General features: G+C 47.4%; 2 protein-coding genes across 3 annotated transcripts in view; one reads left to right on the top strand and one right to left on the bottom strand.

The window, feature by feature from the left end:
* FTO (FTO alpha-ketoglutarate dependent dioxygenase) overlaps window positions 1-15,369 on the bottom strand; it is a 299,722-nt gene extending 284,353 nt beyond the window's left edge. For both annotated transcript variants that reach the window (XM_069738571.1, XM_069738572.1), the window contains exon 1: window positions 15,246-15,369. In XM_069738571.1, coding sequence (XP_069594672.1) covers window positions 15,246-15,311 — 66 coding nt within the window. In that variant the 5' untranslated portion in view covers window positions 15,312-15,369. The remainder of the gene's footprint in view (window positions 1-15,245) is intronic.
* A 114-nt stretch (window positions 15,370-15,483) lies between these two features.
* The window catches only part of RPGRIP1L (RPGRIP1 like), a 161,938-nt gene continuing 158,997 nt past the window's right edge, over window positions 15,484-18,424 (top strand). The window contains exon 1 of the mRNA XM_069738570.1: window positions 15,484-15,598. The gene's annotated coding sequence lies outside the window, so the exon portion shown is untranslated. The remainder of the gene's footprint in view (window positions 15,599-18,424) is intronic.

Below are 18,424 nucleotides of genomic sequence, written 5' to 3'. Positions count from 1 at the left end.
ACACATTTGGCTTTATTTGATTAGAAACCTATATAACTATGGGAAGAAGATACAAACTCCATGCAGGCACAATGAAAGATAAAGGAAAAAGGTATACTGATGCATACTACACCGACCTATCTAAAGTACATGACATTTCCCCATGATGGATGGCAAGAACATAAGGATTGGGCATCTTCAATTTTAACATGCCCGATCCTTCGATCTCAAATGAGATAAATCACCACCATTAGGCACTGTCTGCAGATCACTCCCCTTCTCCCAATGAAAACAGATGTGGAGTTGGGTGTGCCTGTGTATGGGGGGTGGGGAGTGATAGATGACAACCAAATGAGTGGCGTCCGGCCACTTTTTACACGGACAAGGATAAATATTTTATAAAGTTTGCATTTCTCTGTTTCTTAAAGGGAATCTGTCACTAGGTTTTAGCTACCTAATCTGAGAGTGGCATAACGTATGGGCAGAGACCCTGATTCCAGGGATGTGTCACTTACTGGGCAGCGGAGTTTAGTTTTTATAAAATAATACCAGGACATTATCACTTCATGACTAGGTGTCTCATGTCTCTTAGTCCAGCCACACCCTCACCAATGATTGGCAGCTTTCTGCCTATGTACACAGGAAGCAGCCAATCAGTGCTGTGGGCGGGGTTATACAGGGCTCAGCATTCTGAGAACAGCTAGATCTGCAGCAGGGAAAACAGGGACTTTATTAAGAGTACAGCAAGCAGCACAATAAGTGATACATCGCTGGAATCGGGGTCTCTGGCCCTACATTATGCTGATGTCAGATCAGGAAGCAAAAACTCGGATAAAGATTCCCTTTAACACCACTGATGCTGATAAATGTAAGCAGACGGATGGTGCGCGGTGTGAAATGAGGCATTGCAGTGGAGACGTGGAAGTATTAGGTAACCGGCTGTCTGGTAAGTGGGTTAAAGTCCCCCTTCGCCCTGCTTTATTTGTCACAGAATGTGAAGTTAGTCACGATCCTCTCCACCTTTGGTGTTTGTAAGCACCGCAGTTAGTGGCAGCTCCCTGCTAATTATTACATCAAATCAGCTCCATTAACAGGCCTGTGGCTGTGAGAAGGGCATGTCGCCGGGGCCGTAAACGCCTCTCCGAATGGAAAGGAATACATTAGCCGCTGCCCTTTGCCCAATTAAAAGAAAACGTCCCGATGGAGAAGAGGAAAAAGGACAAATAGGTAAAAGCAGGAGGCGAGGAATGGCCGGGATTGTAAGGACACCTAGAGGCGTCCTGCAGATCACACGCACGATGCAGATCACGCACGATGCAGATCACGCACGATGCAGACCCCACTGATGGGCGCCGTGAGGGTCTCGTTCAGACACTCATTTATCATGCGTGCAAAAAAAAAAAAAGCATCCTGGATCAGAGCAACGTCATACTGCTGACCATACCCCCCCACACTGCCCCTTTAAGGAGGATCGGTCTGCTTTCCTGACTTGTATGTATTAATAAATATTGACATCCCCGGAGCATCTTATCCTTAAATATTGCATTGTGCCTCTATTGTTCCTCTTGGCAATGTAGGGATACGATAAATCCAGCTATGAACTTGATCACACATTTCTTTAATAGAACAACTTCTTTTTTTTCTCTGCTCCGTACAGCTTAGCACGGGCGGCCGTGAAAGGTTAACTTGTGGACTTGTTTCAGGATCACTAAGCGCCGTGTAATGTTTAGACGCTCGGTTACACTGTAATGTCGGCTCCATGTAATGTTTAGAGGAAAATATGGAATGTTTCCAGAGACATTTCAGGTGGAACGTTCCAAGAGCAAATCAAAGTAACACAAGGGGGCACTATAACAGGTAAGAAAAATACCCTCGAAATGAACAATAGTTGGGTTTTGTATGATGGTTTTGCCATTTAATGTTTCACGTCCCACTTTTTTTTGCAGCAGGAAAGCAATCAATCATCTCCACTTAAAGGGATTTTTCGTTTTCAAGAAACCTTAAAAAGCTTAAGTTTTCTCACCTTCCCCAGGTCCGGCACTGAGTCTGTTATTGTTTGCAGTGCCGCCATCACATTGACATCCCTGCAGCTAATCAGTATGCTTCACAGCTGTCCTACTTGATGGGACAAGCCTCAGCTGAGCTCAATGATTGGCTGCAGTGCTGCTGACATGACAGCAGGCGGTCACGGTTCATCTGCTCATTGTGTCTTGGACGCAGTGAGCCCTATGGAATCAGGGTTGTCCTGAGCTGTCAGTTTGGTGATTACAGCTCAGTCGTCCAGTCTGGTGCTGGGCTGTTGGTATTTTGATAGACAACTCAGCGGTCCAATCTGAGACTGGGAGGTGCTGAGCTTCCTCCAGGTGTTCCCTGTTCTTAGTGACTACCCAGCTATTTAGCTAAGCAGTCAGTTCCAGACCTCTGCCAGTCGTAGCTTTCAGCTCAGTGGTGTGTTGTCTCTGGGTTCTGAACACAGACATTCTGATATTCTGTTGCTGGAGCTTGGATTTGCCTTTTGACTATTCGTTTGTATTACCCCTTTGCCCTTGATGCACTCTGACCTTGGAATTCTGACCCCGGACTGTGAATTGACTACGCCTTTGTCTCTTCCCTCTGTTTAAGATGTACCCTCTTGATAATGACCTTGGACTCCGTGATTTGTCCATGAGAAGTGACTCAGTGTCACACAGGTAATAGAAGACACTAGAAGCAGCAGCGGAGACTCAAGAAACTTTGAAAAAAATAAGTGTCCCCCTAATGTGCTATTAAAATGACAAAATCAAACCTTAAATGGGTCCAGCACTGCTCTGGTCTCAGTGTTTTGGCTGCAGCAATGACGTTACGATGACAGCTCAGATCACCACTGCAGCTCAGTGGCTTATACTGTCTACACCAGCAGGAGCGAGGACCTCAGTGATTGGCTGCAGTGAGACACAGGCAGTGGCGTGGAGAGCTGGCGATGGATTCGGGGCAGGTGAATACTGTCCGATCAGTGGAGGTGCAGGAGGCCGATCGGTGGAGGTGCAGGAGGCCGATCGGTGGAGGGGCAAAAGGCCGATCCGTGGAGGGGCAAAAGGCCGATCCGTGGAGGGGCAAAAGGCCGATGCGTGGAGGGGCAAAAGGCCGATGCGTGGAGGGGCAAAAGGCCGATCCGTGGAGGGGCAAAAGGCCGATCCGTGGAGGGGCAAAAGGCCGATCCGTGGAGGGGCAAAAGGCCGATCCGTGGAGGGGCAAAAGGCCGATCCGTGGAGGGGCAAAAGGCCGATCCGTGGAGGGGCAAAAGGCCGATCCGTGGAGGGGCAAAAGGCCGATGCGTGGAGGGGCAAAAGGCCGATCCGTGGAGGGGCAAAAGGCCGATCCGTGGAGGGGCAAAAGGCCGATGCGTGGAGGGGCAAAAGGCCGATGCGTGGAGGGGCAAAAGGCCGATGCGTGGAGGGGCAAAAGGCCGATGCGTGGAGGGGCAAAAGGCCGATGCGTGGAGGGGCAAAAGGCCGATGCGTGGAGGGGCAAAAGGCCGATCCGTGGAGGGGCAAAAGGCCGATCCGTGGAGGGGCAAAAGGCCGATCCGTGGAGGGGCAAAAGGCCGATGCGTGGAGGGGCAAAAGGCCGATGCGTGGAGGGGCAAAAGGCCGATCCGTGGAGGGGCAAGAGGCAAATCGGTGGAGGTGCAAGAGGCAAATCGGTGGAGGTGCAGGAGGCCCATGAGGTGAAGGTGCAGGAGGTCCATCGGGTGGAGGTGAAGGAGGCCGATCAGGGGGAGGTGCAGGAGGCCCATCGGGTGGAGGTGCAGGAGGCCAATCGTGGGGGAGGTGCAGGAGGCCAATCGGGGGGAGATGCAGGAGGCCAATCGGGGGGAGATGCAGGAGGCCAATCGGGGGGAGATGCAGGAGGCCAATCGGGGGGAGATGCAGGAGGCCAATCGGGGGGAGATGCAGGAGGCCAATCGGGGGGAGGTGCAGGAGGCCGATCGGTGGAGGTGCCAGTTGATATGATATTCTTGACTTATCCCAAATTTTGGAAGAAACCATTAGCCAGTCCATTAGTATTTCCTACATATCTGGCACGAGATTCTTTTAGATTTCCAGATCTTCCAATACTTTGATTCCTTTCCCAAACAATATCTTACAGCAGATTATCCACCGCCGCTGCGCAGCGCACAACATCCAGCGGAAGAATGCAGTCCTCACCATGTGCCGTTTTACAATCAGGTGTCGCACATCAAGAGCGCAGGCGCTTCACATTGCTACAAATGAACGCTACCCCAACCAGACGAAGACTTTAAACACTGGGTTTTACTGACTCAATGGAATCTGTTTATTTTCATACTGATTGTCTGTGTTTTTGAATCAGGGGAGCGCGGCTGAAGCAGAGTGACAGCACCTGAATAATTCAGATTTTTCTCTGCTACAAAATGTCATTACTTCAAGTTAAGACTTCTGTAAGATTCAGTTAGTAGACAGCGCCTGCGATTGGGTGTCACCGGGATATTTGATCCAATTCCTTGTAATGTCACGATGCTCAGGAAGACAGCAGACTGAGAAGAGACGGAGGAGTGTGTCAGATGTGTGGACGGATCAGCAGCTCATTACTGCGCTCGGTCCTCGCGTGTCTGACAACGCTGCTCCTTCCCATCGATGACAGCTCCTTCAGTCAACTCAACTTATTTTTCTTGGAAGCCAAAACTGGTGATGATGTTTTCCTCCCCGCGGCTGGCGGAGCGCGCCGGTTACCGCTTTCATGTGTGGGGACTTAAAACGAATAACGACGCTGTCAGCGGAGAGACGTATATACGGCATACTATGGCGCTACAGCCGCCTGCTTTTGTCTATTATGTGCTTTACCCGTCCATCTGCCGCACAAATTACTTACAGAGCGACGGGTGGAGATCTGAGAACGCGACCAGGAAAGAAGACGAATAATGAACCCCTGCCTACCAGACGGATGGACCGCGCGGAGATTCCGGATTATCAGACTGCGGCACAATGGCGCATGATGCTAACCCGCTAGCACCAAACATGCTCGGGGGATGTGAGCATCGCGGCGCGGATGTTCAGTGCAGATATTACAGAATGAAAATCGCATTACGAGGACTGTGGAGAAGGTGGTAGGAAGTGGGGGCAGCAGACTTGAAATTCACAGCATGGAAATACAAAGGTGCTTTCTGATTTTGGAAAAGCACTGTTCCCTAGAGCAGTCTGTAAGAGAAAAAAAGGAAGAAAAAAAAGAAAGAAAAAGGCGAAGGAAAGAAAACAGCGAAAGAAAGAAAACAGCGAAAGAAAAAGCAAAAGAAAAAGAAGCAAAAGAAAGAAAACAGCGAAAGAAAAAAGCGAAAGATAAAAAGCGAAAGAAAGAAAAAAGCAAAAGAAGGAAAAAAGTGAAAAAGAAAGAAAAGCGAAAAAGAAAAAAGTGAAAGAAAAAAGCAACGAAAAAAGCAAAAGAAAGAAAAAAGGGGGGGGAAGGGGAAAAAGGGAGGAGGGGGAAGAAAAAAAACAACAAAAAAGGGAAAAGACAAGAGAGAAAAGACAAAATGAAAAAAAGGCAAAAACCAAAAATAAATATATAAATAAAATTAAGAAGTGTGCCTTACTCACCTCTCCCTGGGTGAATGACAGTTTCCGCTGATGCTTCCATTGTCTGTTAATTGTCTGCACTGCTGACATCACCAACAGCACTGCAGCCAATCAGTGAGCTCAGTAACTTGTGCCATCAGCTCGGGCACAGCTGCTGAGCTCAGTGATTGGATGCAGCACCATCAACGTGCTATTCGTGCTGCAGATAAGAGCAGACACCGGGAACAGCGGCAGAGACTCAGCACTGGACCAGGGGAGGGAGTTACAAGCGGACTTGTGAAATCAGAAAACCTGTTTAAACAGCTGCCTTAGCGCATTTCACCCGTTGCAACCTGTGAAATGTGTGGCTCACAAGCGACCTATTCACAACATCGCGGCAGTAACTATTGCACACATTTCTCGGCTGCATTCCCGCAGCAGGACATACGGTAAGGCTATGCTCACACGTTGCGTTGGCGACATTGTACAGGAAATCCACAATGTAATGTACTCCAATTGATGGAGATTTGGTCACTACGGAAAACTTGCGGAGTATAAGTCCTGTGTGAACATGACCAATTGCACTGCTCCTCGGATAAGACCACATTTCACATGTCCAATGTTCATGATCCAAAGATGAGCCGTGTACCTGAACTAGCCGCGGATCTCCTGCCTTATCAATGCACACGGGACTGTCAGGATCAGGAGACCAGTGATTGGTCGGGATAAGGTCAGGAGACCAGTGGTTGGGCGGGATCAGGTCAGGAGACCAGTGGTTGGGCGGGAACAGGTCAGGAGACCAGTGGTTGGGCGGGATCAGGTCAGGAGACCAGTGGTTGGGCGGGATCAGGTCAGGAGACCAGTGGTTGGGCGGGATCAGGTCAGGAGACCAGTGGTTGGGCGGGATCAGGTCAGGAGACCAGTGGTTGGTCGGGATCAGGTCAGGAGACCAGTGGTTGGTCGGGATCAGGTCAGGAGACCAGTGGTTGGTCGGGATCAGGTCAGGAGACCAGTGGTTGGTCGGGATCAGGTCAGGAGACCAGTGGTTGGTCGGGATCAGGTCAGGAGACCAGTGGTTGGTCGGGATCAGGTCAGGAGACCAGTGGTTGGTCGGGATCAGGTCAGGAGACCAGTGGTTGGTCGGGATCAGGTCAGGAGACCAGTGGTTGGTCGGGATCAGGTCAGGAGACCAGTGGTTGGTCGGGATCAGGTCAGGAGACCAGTGGTTGGTCGGGATCAGGTCAGGAGACCAGTGGTTGGTCGGGATCAGGTCAGGAGACCAGTGGTTGGTCGGCATCAGGTCAGGAGACCAGTGGTTGGTCGGGATCAGGTCAGGAGACCAGTGCTTGGTCTGGATCAGGTCAGGAGACCAGTGCTTGGTCGGGATCAGGTCAGGAGACCAGTGCTTGGTCGGGATCAAGTCAGGAGACCAGTGGTTGGGCGGGATCAGGTCAGGAGACCGGTGGTTGGGCGGGATCAGGTCAGGAGACCAGTGCTTGGTCGGGATCAAGTCAGGTGACCAGTGGTTGGGCGGGATCAGGTCAGGAGACCAGTGGTTGGTCGGGATCAGGTCAGGAGACCAGTGGTTGGTCGGGATCAGGTTAGGAGACCAGTGGTTGGTCTGGCCATGGCGGTCCATAATTGGACCATGAATGTCATATGTGAAACCAGCCTCAATCCGAGGAGTGTTTCAATTGGTCATGTGCACACAGGCCTGATCCGCTACAAGTTTTCAATAGCGGAAAAAATCCTCACTAAACCGACAGACTTGAATAATGAGAGCTGGGTACGCAAAGTTCCCAGAGGCTTTGTGTGATTCAACCAATTTAGGAATTTTCTTAAAACCTTTTATCTTTCATGCCCTCATCCCCACAACAAGTTAAAACTACTAACATGTTCTGATTCTGACATTCTAGCTTTCCATCCATTCTTTTTAAATGGATGGCTCTTCAACAACATTCTTCCAGCACTATAGGTACTGGAAAGTCTTTTCTCACTTCCCAGAATGCATTGCTCCTGCCATTGTCCAATTTTGCCTGCCCTGAAGTGGAAACCTGCTTCTCTATTATTCTTCTATGCAGCTAAACCAAACTGGTACGGAAAAAGGGTTGGGGATGGGGGCCACTATCGACATGGACCAGAGGTCCTACAAAATCATGTACTATAGTGTTATCTGAGATGACGCTTTCAGCCGCAAAGCCCAAGCGGCTAATACCGTAAAGGCTAAAAAGGACTCGGCTTCCTTCAAAGTGTTTGCCTCCCGTTTTACAGAACTATTGATTCCTAACAAGCTTGCGATGACTTAATCCTGTTATCTCCAATACGACTTTACTTTTTATCCCTGAGTGAAATTATGTCATGTTCCCCTTACATGGTACGATACAAGCCCCCGAACCGGGGCCCGAGCCGCTGGAGCCTGCCGGTGACAGTGCCGAGGGCCGACGTCCTCTCTTGTTCAGCAGATGAGCCATTCACCCTTAACCAGAGGGGAAACTTGGTGGCAAATATCGTGAGAGGAGCACAGAGGAGAACGGTTTGCCCTGAGGAGCCTGGGAGTCATGTTTGCTATAATTAAGTTATGACCGAATATATAGTACACATGTATATACTTTATTTACTATTTTTTTTTTATATATATATATATATATATATATATATATATATATATATATATATATATTTGAAAATACCGGAGAAACAGCGGAAGCTTTTGTTTTTGTATAAAAATATCACAAAGCTTTATTAACAAATATAAACATTTTTAATTGCTTGTATGTGGAAGTACATTGAGGTAGTTGGTGACTATATGAGTCACAATCATGAATCTGGAAAATGTTGTATTAATATATATATATTTGTAGCCGAAACATCGCCCAGACATGTGGGTTGATTAAAATCCTACACATTATCTCACTGAAACAATGGAGTGCTGCCTCTTTTTTTGAAGTGTAGACGATCACTGGACAGATTGCCTGGGGGCCTTGCACCCGAAGATAAGTATCATATTGTGCAGTTCCTTTTTTGTATATATATATATTATATATATATATATATATATATATATATATATATATATATATATATATATATATATATATATATATATATATATATATATATATATATATATATATATACATACACACAGTCATGGCCAAAAGTATTGACACCCCTGCCTGCAATTCTGTCAGACAATACTCAGTTTCTTCCTGAAAATGATTGCAAATTCTTTGGTATTATTATCTTCATTTAATTTGTCTTAAATGAAAAAACACAAAAAGAATTGTCCTAAAGCCAAATTGGATATAATTCCACACCAAACATAAAAAAGGGGGTGGACAAAAGTATTGGCACTGTTCGAAAAATCATGTGATGCTTCTCTAATTTGTGTAATTAACAGCACCTGTAACTTACCTGTGGCACCTAACAGGTGTTGGCAATAACTAAATCACACTTGCAGCCAGTTGACATGGATTAAAGTTGACTCAACCTCTGTCCTGTGTCCTTGTGTGTACCACATTGAGCATGGAGAAAAGAAAGAAGACCAAAGAACTGTCTGAGGACTTGAGAAACCAAATTGTGAGGAAGCATGAGCAATCTCAAGGCTACAAGTCCATCTCCAAAGACCTGAATGTTCCTGTGTCTACCGTGCGCAGTGTCATCAAGAAGTGTAAAGCCCATGGCACTGTGGCTAACCTCCTTAGATGTGGACGGAAAAGAAAAATTGACAAGAGATTTCAACGCAAGATTGTGCGGATGTTGGATAAAGAACCTCGACTAACATCCAAACAAGATCAAGCTGCCCTGCATCACAAAAGAGAATGAAGCAAAAAGCAAAACATTGATCATTTCACACAAAACTCCAAAAATGGGCCAGACAAAAGTATTGGCACCCTCAGCCTAATACTTGGTTACACAACCTTTAGCCAAAATAACTGCGACCAACCGCTTCCGGTAACCATCAATGAGTTTCTTACAATGCTCTGCTGGAATTTTAGACCATTCTTCTTTGGCAAACTGCTCCAGGTCCCTGATATTTGAAGGGTGCCTTCTCCAAACTGCCATTTTTAGATCTCTCCACAGGTGTTCTATGGGATTCAGGTCTGGACTCATTGCTGGCCACCTTAGAAGTCTCCATTGCTTTCTCTCAAACCATTTTCGAGTGCTTTTTGAAGTGTGTTTTGGGTCATTGTCCTGCTGGAAGACCCATGACCTGTGAGGGAGACCCAGCTTTCTCACACTGGGCCCTACATTATGCTGCAAAGCTGTCCCGATGTGCGCGCGGCTGCCACCAGCTTCCGTTCTCAGTGATGCATTGCCAAATTACCCAGATGACTTAGCAGTCTCGCGAGACCGCTAAATCTTTTGGGTAATTTTGCAATGCATCTCTGGGAACGGAAGCTGGCGCAGCCGCGCGCACATCGGCGGATGACGGAAGGTGAGAATAGCATATTTTTTGTTTTTTTATTATTTTTAACATTAGATCTTTTTACTATTGATGCTGCATATGCAGCATCAATAGTAAAAGGTTTGTCACACAGGGTTAATAGCATCATTGGCGTTACCGGCGGCATAACACGGTCTGTTGCCATTAACCCTGTGTCAGCGCTGACTGGAGGCGAGTATGGAGCGGGCGCTGGGCACTGACTGGACGGAAGTAGGGAGGGACTAATTCCCGGCCGGACTGTGCTGATCAGTGACCCGGGATTTCCGTTACAGACAGACAGAAGGAAGTATACCTTAAACAATTTTATATATATATATATATATATATATATATATATATATATATATATATATATATATATATATATATATATATAGTTATTTTCAGTTGTTTCACACTTTTTTGTTAAGTATATAATTCCACATGTGTTAATTCATAGTTTTGATGCCTTCAGTGTGAATGTACAATTTTCATAGTCATGAAAATACAGAAAAATCGTTAAATGAGAAGGTGTGTCCAAACTTTTGGTCTGTACTGTATAAAATATAAATCTGAATATTGTGACATGCTTTTGTATTCATTACCCCTGTATTCGGATACCCCTAAATAAAATCCTGAGTGACCAATTGCCTCTATAAGTCATAATTAGTAAAATGAGTCCTCCTGTGTGTATTTTATATTCAGTATAACTACAGCAGTTCTGTGAAGGCCTCAGAGGTTTGTTTGGGAACATTAAGGATTAAAAATCATGAAAATCATGGAGCACACAAGACAGGTCAAGGATAAAGTTGTGGAGAAGCGTAAAGCAGGGTTCGGTTATAAGAAAATAGCCCAAGCTCTGAACATCTCATGGAGCACTGTTCAATCCATCATCCAAAAATGGAAGGAGTATGGAACGAACAACTGCAAACCTACCAAGAAATGGCTGTCCACCTAAACTGACATCCCAAGTAAGACGAGCAGTAATTAGAGAAAAAGTCAAGAAGCCCATGGTCACTCTGGAGGAGCTACAAAAATCCACAGCTCAGGTGGGGAAAATCTGTCCACCGGACAATTATCAGTCATAAACTCCACAAATATGGCTTTTATGTTTAGAGTGGCAAGAAGAAAGACATTTTTAAAAGCAAGCTACAATAAGTTTTGTTTGCAGTTTACAAAAAGTCATGTAGGCAACACGGTGAGCATGTGGAAGAAAGTGCCTAGGTCAGATGAGATCAAATAAGAACTTTTTGGGCTAGATGCCAAATGGTATGTGTGGCGGAAAACTGACACTGCACATTACTCTGAAAATACCATCCCAACTGTCAAACATGGTGGTAGCAGCATCATGCTGTGAGGATGCTTTTCTTCAGTAGAATCAGGGAAGCTGGTCAGAATTGATGGGAAGATGGATGTAGAATGGATATAAGGCAATCCTGGAGGAAAACCTGTTAGAGGCAAAAGACTTGAGACTACGGCATAGGTTCATCTTCCAGCAAGACAACAACCGGAAACATCCTGCCAGAGCTACAATGGATGTATTAGATGAAATCATATTCATGTGTGTGAATGGCCCAGGCACAGTCCAGACCATAGTCCCATTGAGAATCTATGTCAAGACTTGAAAATTGTTCACAGACACCTTCATCCAATCACTGAGCTAGTTTGCGAAGAAGAATGGGCAAAATGTATTTTCAGCCTCTAGATGTGCAAAACTGATACAGACAAACCCCAAAAGTCTCACAGTAATTAAAAGTGAAGGTGGGCCTACAAAGATTTATTTATTTTAAAGATTTGAGCCTTTTTATTTAGTGTTAGCCTTTATAGTCTAGACGAAGGGGTGTGGTTCACATGATCCTCAGCGGTGTGTGTGGTTCACATGATCCTCAGCGGTGTGTGTGGTTCACATGATCCTCAGCGGTGTGTGTGGTTCACATGATCCTCAGCGGTGTGTGTGGTTCACATGATCCTCAGCGGTGTGTGTGGTTCACATGATCCTCAGCGGTGTGTGTGGTTCACATGATCCTCAGCGGTGTGTGTGGTTCACATGATCCTCAGCGGTGTGTGTGGTTCACATGATCCTCAGCGGTGTGTGTGGTTCACATGATCCTCAGCGGTGTGTGTGGTTCACATGATCCTCAGCGGTGTGTGTGGTTCACATGATCCTCAGCGGTGTGTGTGGTTCACATGATCCTCAGCGGTGTGTGTGGTTCACATGATCCTCAGCGGTGTGTGTGGTTCACATGATCCTCAGCGGTGTGTGTGGTTCACATGATCCTCAGCGGTGTGTGTGGTTCACATGATCCTCAGCGGTGTGTGTGGTTCACATGATCCTCAGCGGTGTGTGTGGTTCACATGATCCTCAGCGGTGTGTGTGGTTCACATGATCCTCAGCGGTGTGTGTGGTTCACATGATCCTCAGCGGTGTGTGTGGTTCACATGATCCTCAGCGGTGTGTGTGGTTCACATGATCCTCAGCGGTGTGTGTGGTTCACATGATCCTCAGCGGTGTGTGTGGTTCACATGATCCTCAGCGGTGTGTGTGGTTCACATGATCCTCAGCGGTGTGTGTGGTTCACATGATCCTCAGCGGTGTGTGTGGTTCACATGATCCTCAGCGGTGTGTGTGGTTCACATGATCCTCAGCGGTGTGTGTGGTTCACATGATCCTCAGCGGTGTGTGTGGTTCACATGATCCTCAGCGGTGTGTGTGGTTCACATGATCCTCAGGGGCGTGTGTGGTTCACATGATCCTCAGGGGCGTGTGTGGTTCACATGATCCTCAGGGGCGTGTCCTCAGGCCGCCCTTCATTATTACACTGTGGGCCACGCCCCCTTTCCAAAGATCGTAAATAATTGCACCAAATAAAAACCGTATGGCAGATTTAAAAAAAAAAAAAAAAGACTCCTCTGTTCAACTATGGTAGTCACAGGACAGGGGTGATCATTTATATAGGAAGGACTACCCCTTTATTAACCATTAGGGAAGAAATGTGTTGTGAATTCTGTGGCAGAGCTCCCTCCTGTGGTCACAAGTGGTACTTCGGCTGATTCTCTCTGTGATCTTCCGTTGGTGGAGAAAAGTGGTACTGCGGCTTCTGAGTTTCCTTCCTCAGGTGATGTGGTGAAGTCGTTAGGTGCTGCTCTATTTAACTCCACCTGGTGCTTGGATCCTTGCTTCCAGTCAATGTTCTAGTGTTGGACCTGTTTCCTCCTGGAGTGTTCCTGTGGCCTGCTGATCTGCATAGCTAAGTTCCTCTTTGCTATTTTTTTGCTGTTTTTTCTATTCCAGCTTGTCAATTTGTTTTTTCTGCTAGCTGGAAGCTCTGGGACGCAGAGGGTGTACCTCCGTGCCGTTAGTTCGGTACGGAGGGTCTTTTTGCCCCCTTTGCGTGGATTTTGTAGGGTTTTGTGTTGACCGCAAAGTTACCTTTCCTATCCTCGCTCTGTTCAGGAAGTTGGGCCTCACTTTGCTAAATCTATTTCATCTCTACGTTTGTCTTTTCATCTTTACTCACAGTCATAATATGTGGGGGGCTGCCTTTTCCTTTGGGGTATTTCTCTGAGGCAAGGTAGGCTTATTTTCCATCTTCAGGCTAGCTAGTTTCTCAGGCCGTGCCGAGTTGCATAGGGAGAGTTAGGCGCAATCCACGGCTGCCTTTAGTGTGGTGTGATAGGATTAGGGATTGCGGTCAACAGAGTTCCCACGTCTCAGAGCTCGTTCTTATTTTTTGGGTTATTGCCAGGTCACTGTATGTGCACTGACCTCTATGTCCATTGTGGTACTGAATTACCAGCCATAACAGAAATGTACCCCATGATGCCGTGAAAAAAGGACAGAAATAAATATGCAACGTTGTATTATAAGGATATAATGTCATAGCAAGCGAGAGAAATCGGAGCATAAAACAATCTCATGATCAAGCTGCTAAAAAAAAAATAATTCCAGATTTTCTTCTCCATAATTCCGAGCACAAAGAAGAACAAGTATATAAAAAAGCGAGGTCAACCACAGTACTATGCGATTCCAAAATGTTATTGACAGCAGGCCAAGGAGAAATCACACTGGGGCCTGGATCAATACCTCGTTTCAATGTTACAAGCTCCCGCACATATGAAGTATATACCTTTACCGCTGCAAATAAGAAACGATCATTATTATGGAAGCGGGAGATAAATGGTCGCCTCTGGGTAACGGCTTTGATTAGATGAGGGTAAAGGTGACCAAAATCTACTTCACCAATGCATGAAAGCAGCAATATTATTAGTGTATATTTATGACCCTGTTATGGAGACAAGAGCCGCAGAAAGGGACGTGTCAGCAAGCAGCATATTTCTTAGTAGTGGCACTCTATTCTGTCTCCGCAGCTAAGGAAAAACACTACCTATCAGCGAGCATGCTGGTGTCCTAATCGAGTATGCTCGGCGTGCTTCAATACTAAGTTCGACTCCTCGCAGTTGCACGTCATGTGTTGTTGCCGTCAAACAGCCGCACAAGATGCAGCCGAGGAGACTCGAACATAGCATCTGAGCACGCTGAAAATGCTCAATCAGCACTCGAGCATGCTCAGATAACACCATATTAATTATTATTTATTAGGGTCAAAATGATTACATCAATAATAAATTTACATGGTTCCTTTTTCTTAACTTTCATAGAATAAGCTTTTTTTTTTTTTAAAAGAACCATTTAAGAGTTCAGGTTATTACAGAGGTGACGAGACCAAGTAGGTGTACCCTTTTTAGGGTATGTTCCCACGGTCAGTAAACGCTGCGGGTTGGACGCTGTGTACATCCGCAGCGTCCAGATGTTACAGCATAGTGGATGGGATTTCAAGAAATCCCATCTCCACTATGCGTGCTGAGAAGTCTGCGGATCACCCGTGGAGACGGACATGCGGCGCCTCTTTCCAGACTGCAGCATGTCTATTTATGTTGCGGAGATGCTCAGTCTCTGCAGCGTACAGGTTCTACTGCCTAGCAGCGGTGGTCGGTCTCCAAGGCAACACAATATAAGCAAATTAGAAGTGTTAATACCTCAAGAAGGGCTGCAAGTGTTAATGGGCGGTAAATTGCTGATATTCACAGGCTCTCTCCGACAATACCCATTACTGAAAATGGCAATAAACCTTTAAAGGATCATATAGCCGTTCTGACAAGGATTTTCAATGTAAGTTCACAGCCTCATCAGGTCTAAGGCATCTATACAGTAATACATTGCTTTATGGCAATAATGGAGTATATATCTATCTATATGTGAGGCCTATAGACAGCCCTCCATGACCACACACCTTGTCTTCCTTCTCTGCGTCAGTCGCTGCCCTGCGCTTCATCCTCCTCTTAGCTTCTTCCCACATGTCGCTCTACGTACTCCAGCCATCGGCGCGCAGGGCATTGTGGGGCGCGTAGTTTCCTCGCGCGTTCGTTCTAGAGCGCAGGCACAAAGAAGGAACTACCATTCCCGGCATGCCGCGCGCAGCCAGAAGCGTTCCCATCAACAAACAGAATGGACTTCCGGGAGGAAGTGACGTCAGTCTCGGCTGTAGCAACTGTTGCCGGGAAGCTGCAGGATGGACGCTGGGCCAAAGGAAAAGGCCTGAGAGGGGACAGAAGAAGGATACTACAAAGGCGGCTGTGTGGAGACGTAAGTGTGTGTGCCGGGGTAGGTGACCAGAGGTTTCACTCAGGAGAGCTGCCCCTGCTGCTGTGTCCAGTCCAGTGTATCATTATTATGAATTGTTAGCTGCTGCAGCACTACAACTCCCAGCCCGTGCTGGTGAGGCCATGCTGGGAGTAGTAGTGCTGCATTAACTGGGGAGGTTTGTGACTGATATCTCCACAGCAGTGATAATGACTGGCGGCATTCAGGAGCCTCATCCGTAATCCAGAGGGGAGCGCTGCTCTGGAGGCCATAACGCAGCCATGGATTACACAGCTCGCTGATTTCTGGGGTAAATGTGGTCGTCTCCGCTCATGAAGTGCGCTCTATATTATACCACGTCATGGCGGAGGGGCAGAGACAGCACGTCTATCGATTATTACATGGAGGGACAGTCATCCAGGGCGACATGTCCTCTGTGGGGTCGTACGCCTAGATATGGCCGTCCCCAGCAATCTCTACTGATCCCTGAGATAAAGAGAAGCCGGATCTTCCACAATCAGTCAATTACTGGGGATGAGAGAAGCCGGATCTTCCACAATCAGTCAATTACTGGGGATGAGAGAAGCCGGATCTGCCACAATCAGTCGATCACTGGGGATGAGAGAAGCCGGATCTTCCACAATCTGCTGATCACTAGGGAACAGAGAAGCCGGATCTGCCACAATCATGTGATCACTAGGGAACAGAGAAGCCGGATCTGCCACAATCATGTGATCCCTGGGGATGAGAGAAGCCGGATCTCCCACAATCAGCCGATCACTGGGGAACAGAGAAGCCAGATTTGCCACAATCAGCTGATCCCTGGGGATTAGAGAAGCCGGATCTGCCACAATCAACTGATCACTGGGGGTGAGAGAAGCCGGATCTGCCACAATCATGTGATTTCAGGGGATCAGAGAAGCCGGATCTGCCACAATCATGTAATCGCTGGGGATGAGAGAAGCCGGATCTGCCACAATCAGCCGATCACTGGGGATGAGAGAAGCCGGATCTGCCACAATCATGTGATCGCAGGGGATCAGAGAAGCCGGATCTGCCACAATCATGTAATCGCTGGGGATGAGAGAAGCCGGATCTGCCACAATCAGCCGATCACTGGGGATGAGAGAAGCCGGATCTGCCACAATCATGTAATCACTGGGGATGAGAGAAGCCGGATCTGCCACAATCAGCTGATCACTAGGGAACAGAGAAGCCGGATCTGCCACAATCATGTGATCCCTGGGGATGAGAGAAGCCGGATCTCCCACAATCATGTAATCGCTGGGGATGAGAGAAGCCGGATCTGCCACAATCAGCCGATCACTGGGGATGAGAGAAGCCGGATCTGCCACAATCATGTAATCGCTGGGGATGAGAGAAGCCGAATCTGCCACAATCAGCCGATCACTGGGGATGAGAGAAGCCGGATCTGCCACAATCAGCCGATCACTGGGGATGAGAGAAGCCGGATCTGCCACAATCAGCTGATCACTGGGGATTAAAGAAGCCGGATCTGCCACAATCAACTGATCACTGGGGATTAAAGAAGCCGGATCTGCCACAATCAACTGATCACTGGGGATGAGAGAAGCCGGATCTGCCACAATCAGCCGATCACTGGGGATGAGAGAAGCCGGATCTGCCACAATCAGCTGATCACTGGGGATTAAAGAAGCCGGATCTGCCACAATCAACTGATCACTGGGGATTAAAGAAGCCGGATCTGCCACAATCAACTGATCGCTGGGGATGAGAGAAGCCGGATCTGCCACAATCAGCTGATCACTGGGGATGAGAGAAGCCGAATCTGCCACAATCAGCCGATCACTGGGGATGAGAGAAGCCGGATCTGCCACAATCAGCCGATCACTGGGGATGAGAGAAGCCGGATCTGCCACAATCAGCCGATCACTGGGGATGAGAGAAGCCGGATCTGCCACAATCAGCCGATCACTGGGGATGAGAGAAGCCGGATCTGCCACAATCAGCTGATCACTGGGGATTAAAGAAGCCGGATCTGCCACAATCAACTGATCACTGGGGATTAAAGAAGCCGGATCTGCCACAATCAACTGATCACTGGGGATTAGAGAAGCCGGATCTGCCACAATCAGCTGATCGATGGGGATTAGAGAACCTGAATCTGCCACAATCATATAATCGCTGGGGATGATAGAAGCCGGATCTGCCTCAGTCATCTGATCGCTGGGGATCAGAGAAGCCGGATCTGCCACAATCAGCCGATCACTGGGGATCAGAGAAGCCAGATCTGCCACAATCATGTAATCGCTGGGGATGATAGAAGCCGGATCTGCCACAATCATGTGATCGCAGGGGAACAGAGAAGCTTGAGTTTTAGTCATTTGCACTTCCATATGGAGTAGTGTAATAGATTTTCTACACAAAGATGCACAACCATAGGTGTTGCCTCATTTTGTCTCCAGGAGTGCACTGCTCCCCTGTGTCTTGTCTTCCGGGGGCGGTGCGCTCCTGATTCATGGACAGCTCAGACCAGTGGCATGGTTGCACCACTGACCCAAACTTTGCACGCTCCGATAATGCCACCAGAGGCAACATTAGAGGAGTACTGAAAACTACTGATCTGGCTAGCTTCAGAGCAGGGCTTACAAGCTCTTTACCGCTAAGAGCTTGTAAGCGCAGCACTCCTTGTTCAGGACACAAGCCACCACAGACTGTACAGGTGGTCGGTAACCTAGTCAACAGGCAGTCAACAATAGACTTAAATATCCACAGCTGGAATTGTCTTTTAAGCGTGCGTCTAGTTGCCTGTTTGGGCTAAATGTGCTCTTAATTTCTCCTCCACCA

Source organism: Ranitomeya imitator, chromosome 9, assembly GCF_032444005.1.
Source record: "Ranitomeya imitator isolate aRanImi1 chromosome 9, aRanImi1.pri, whole genome shotgun sequence".
NCBI lineage: Eukaryota > Metazoa > Chordata > Amphibia > Anura > Dendrobatidae > Ranitomeya > Ranitomeya imitator.
This window is presented reverse-complemented; position numbering and strand designations above follow the sequence as displayed.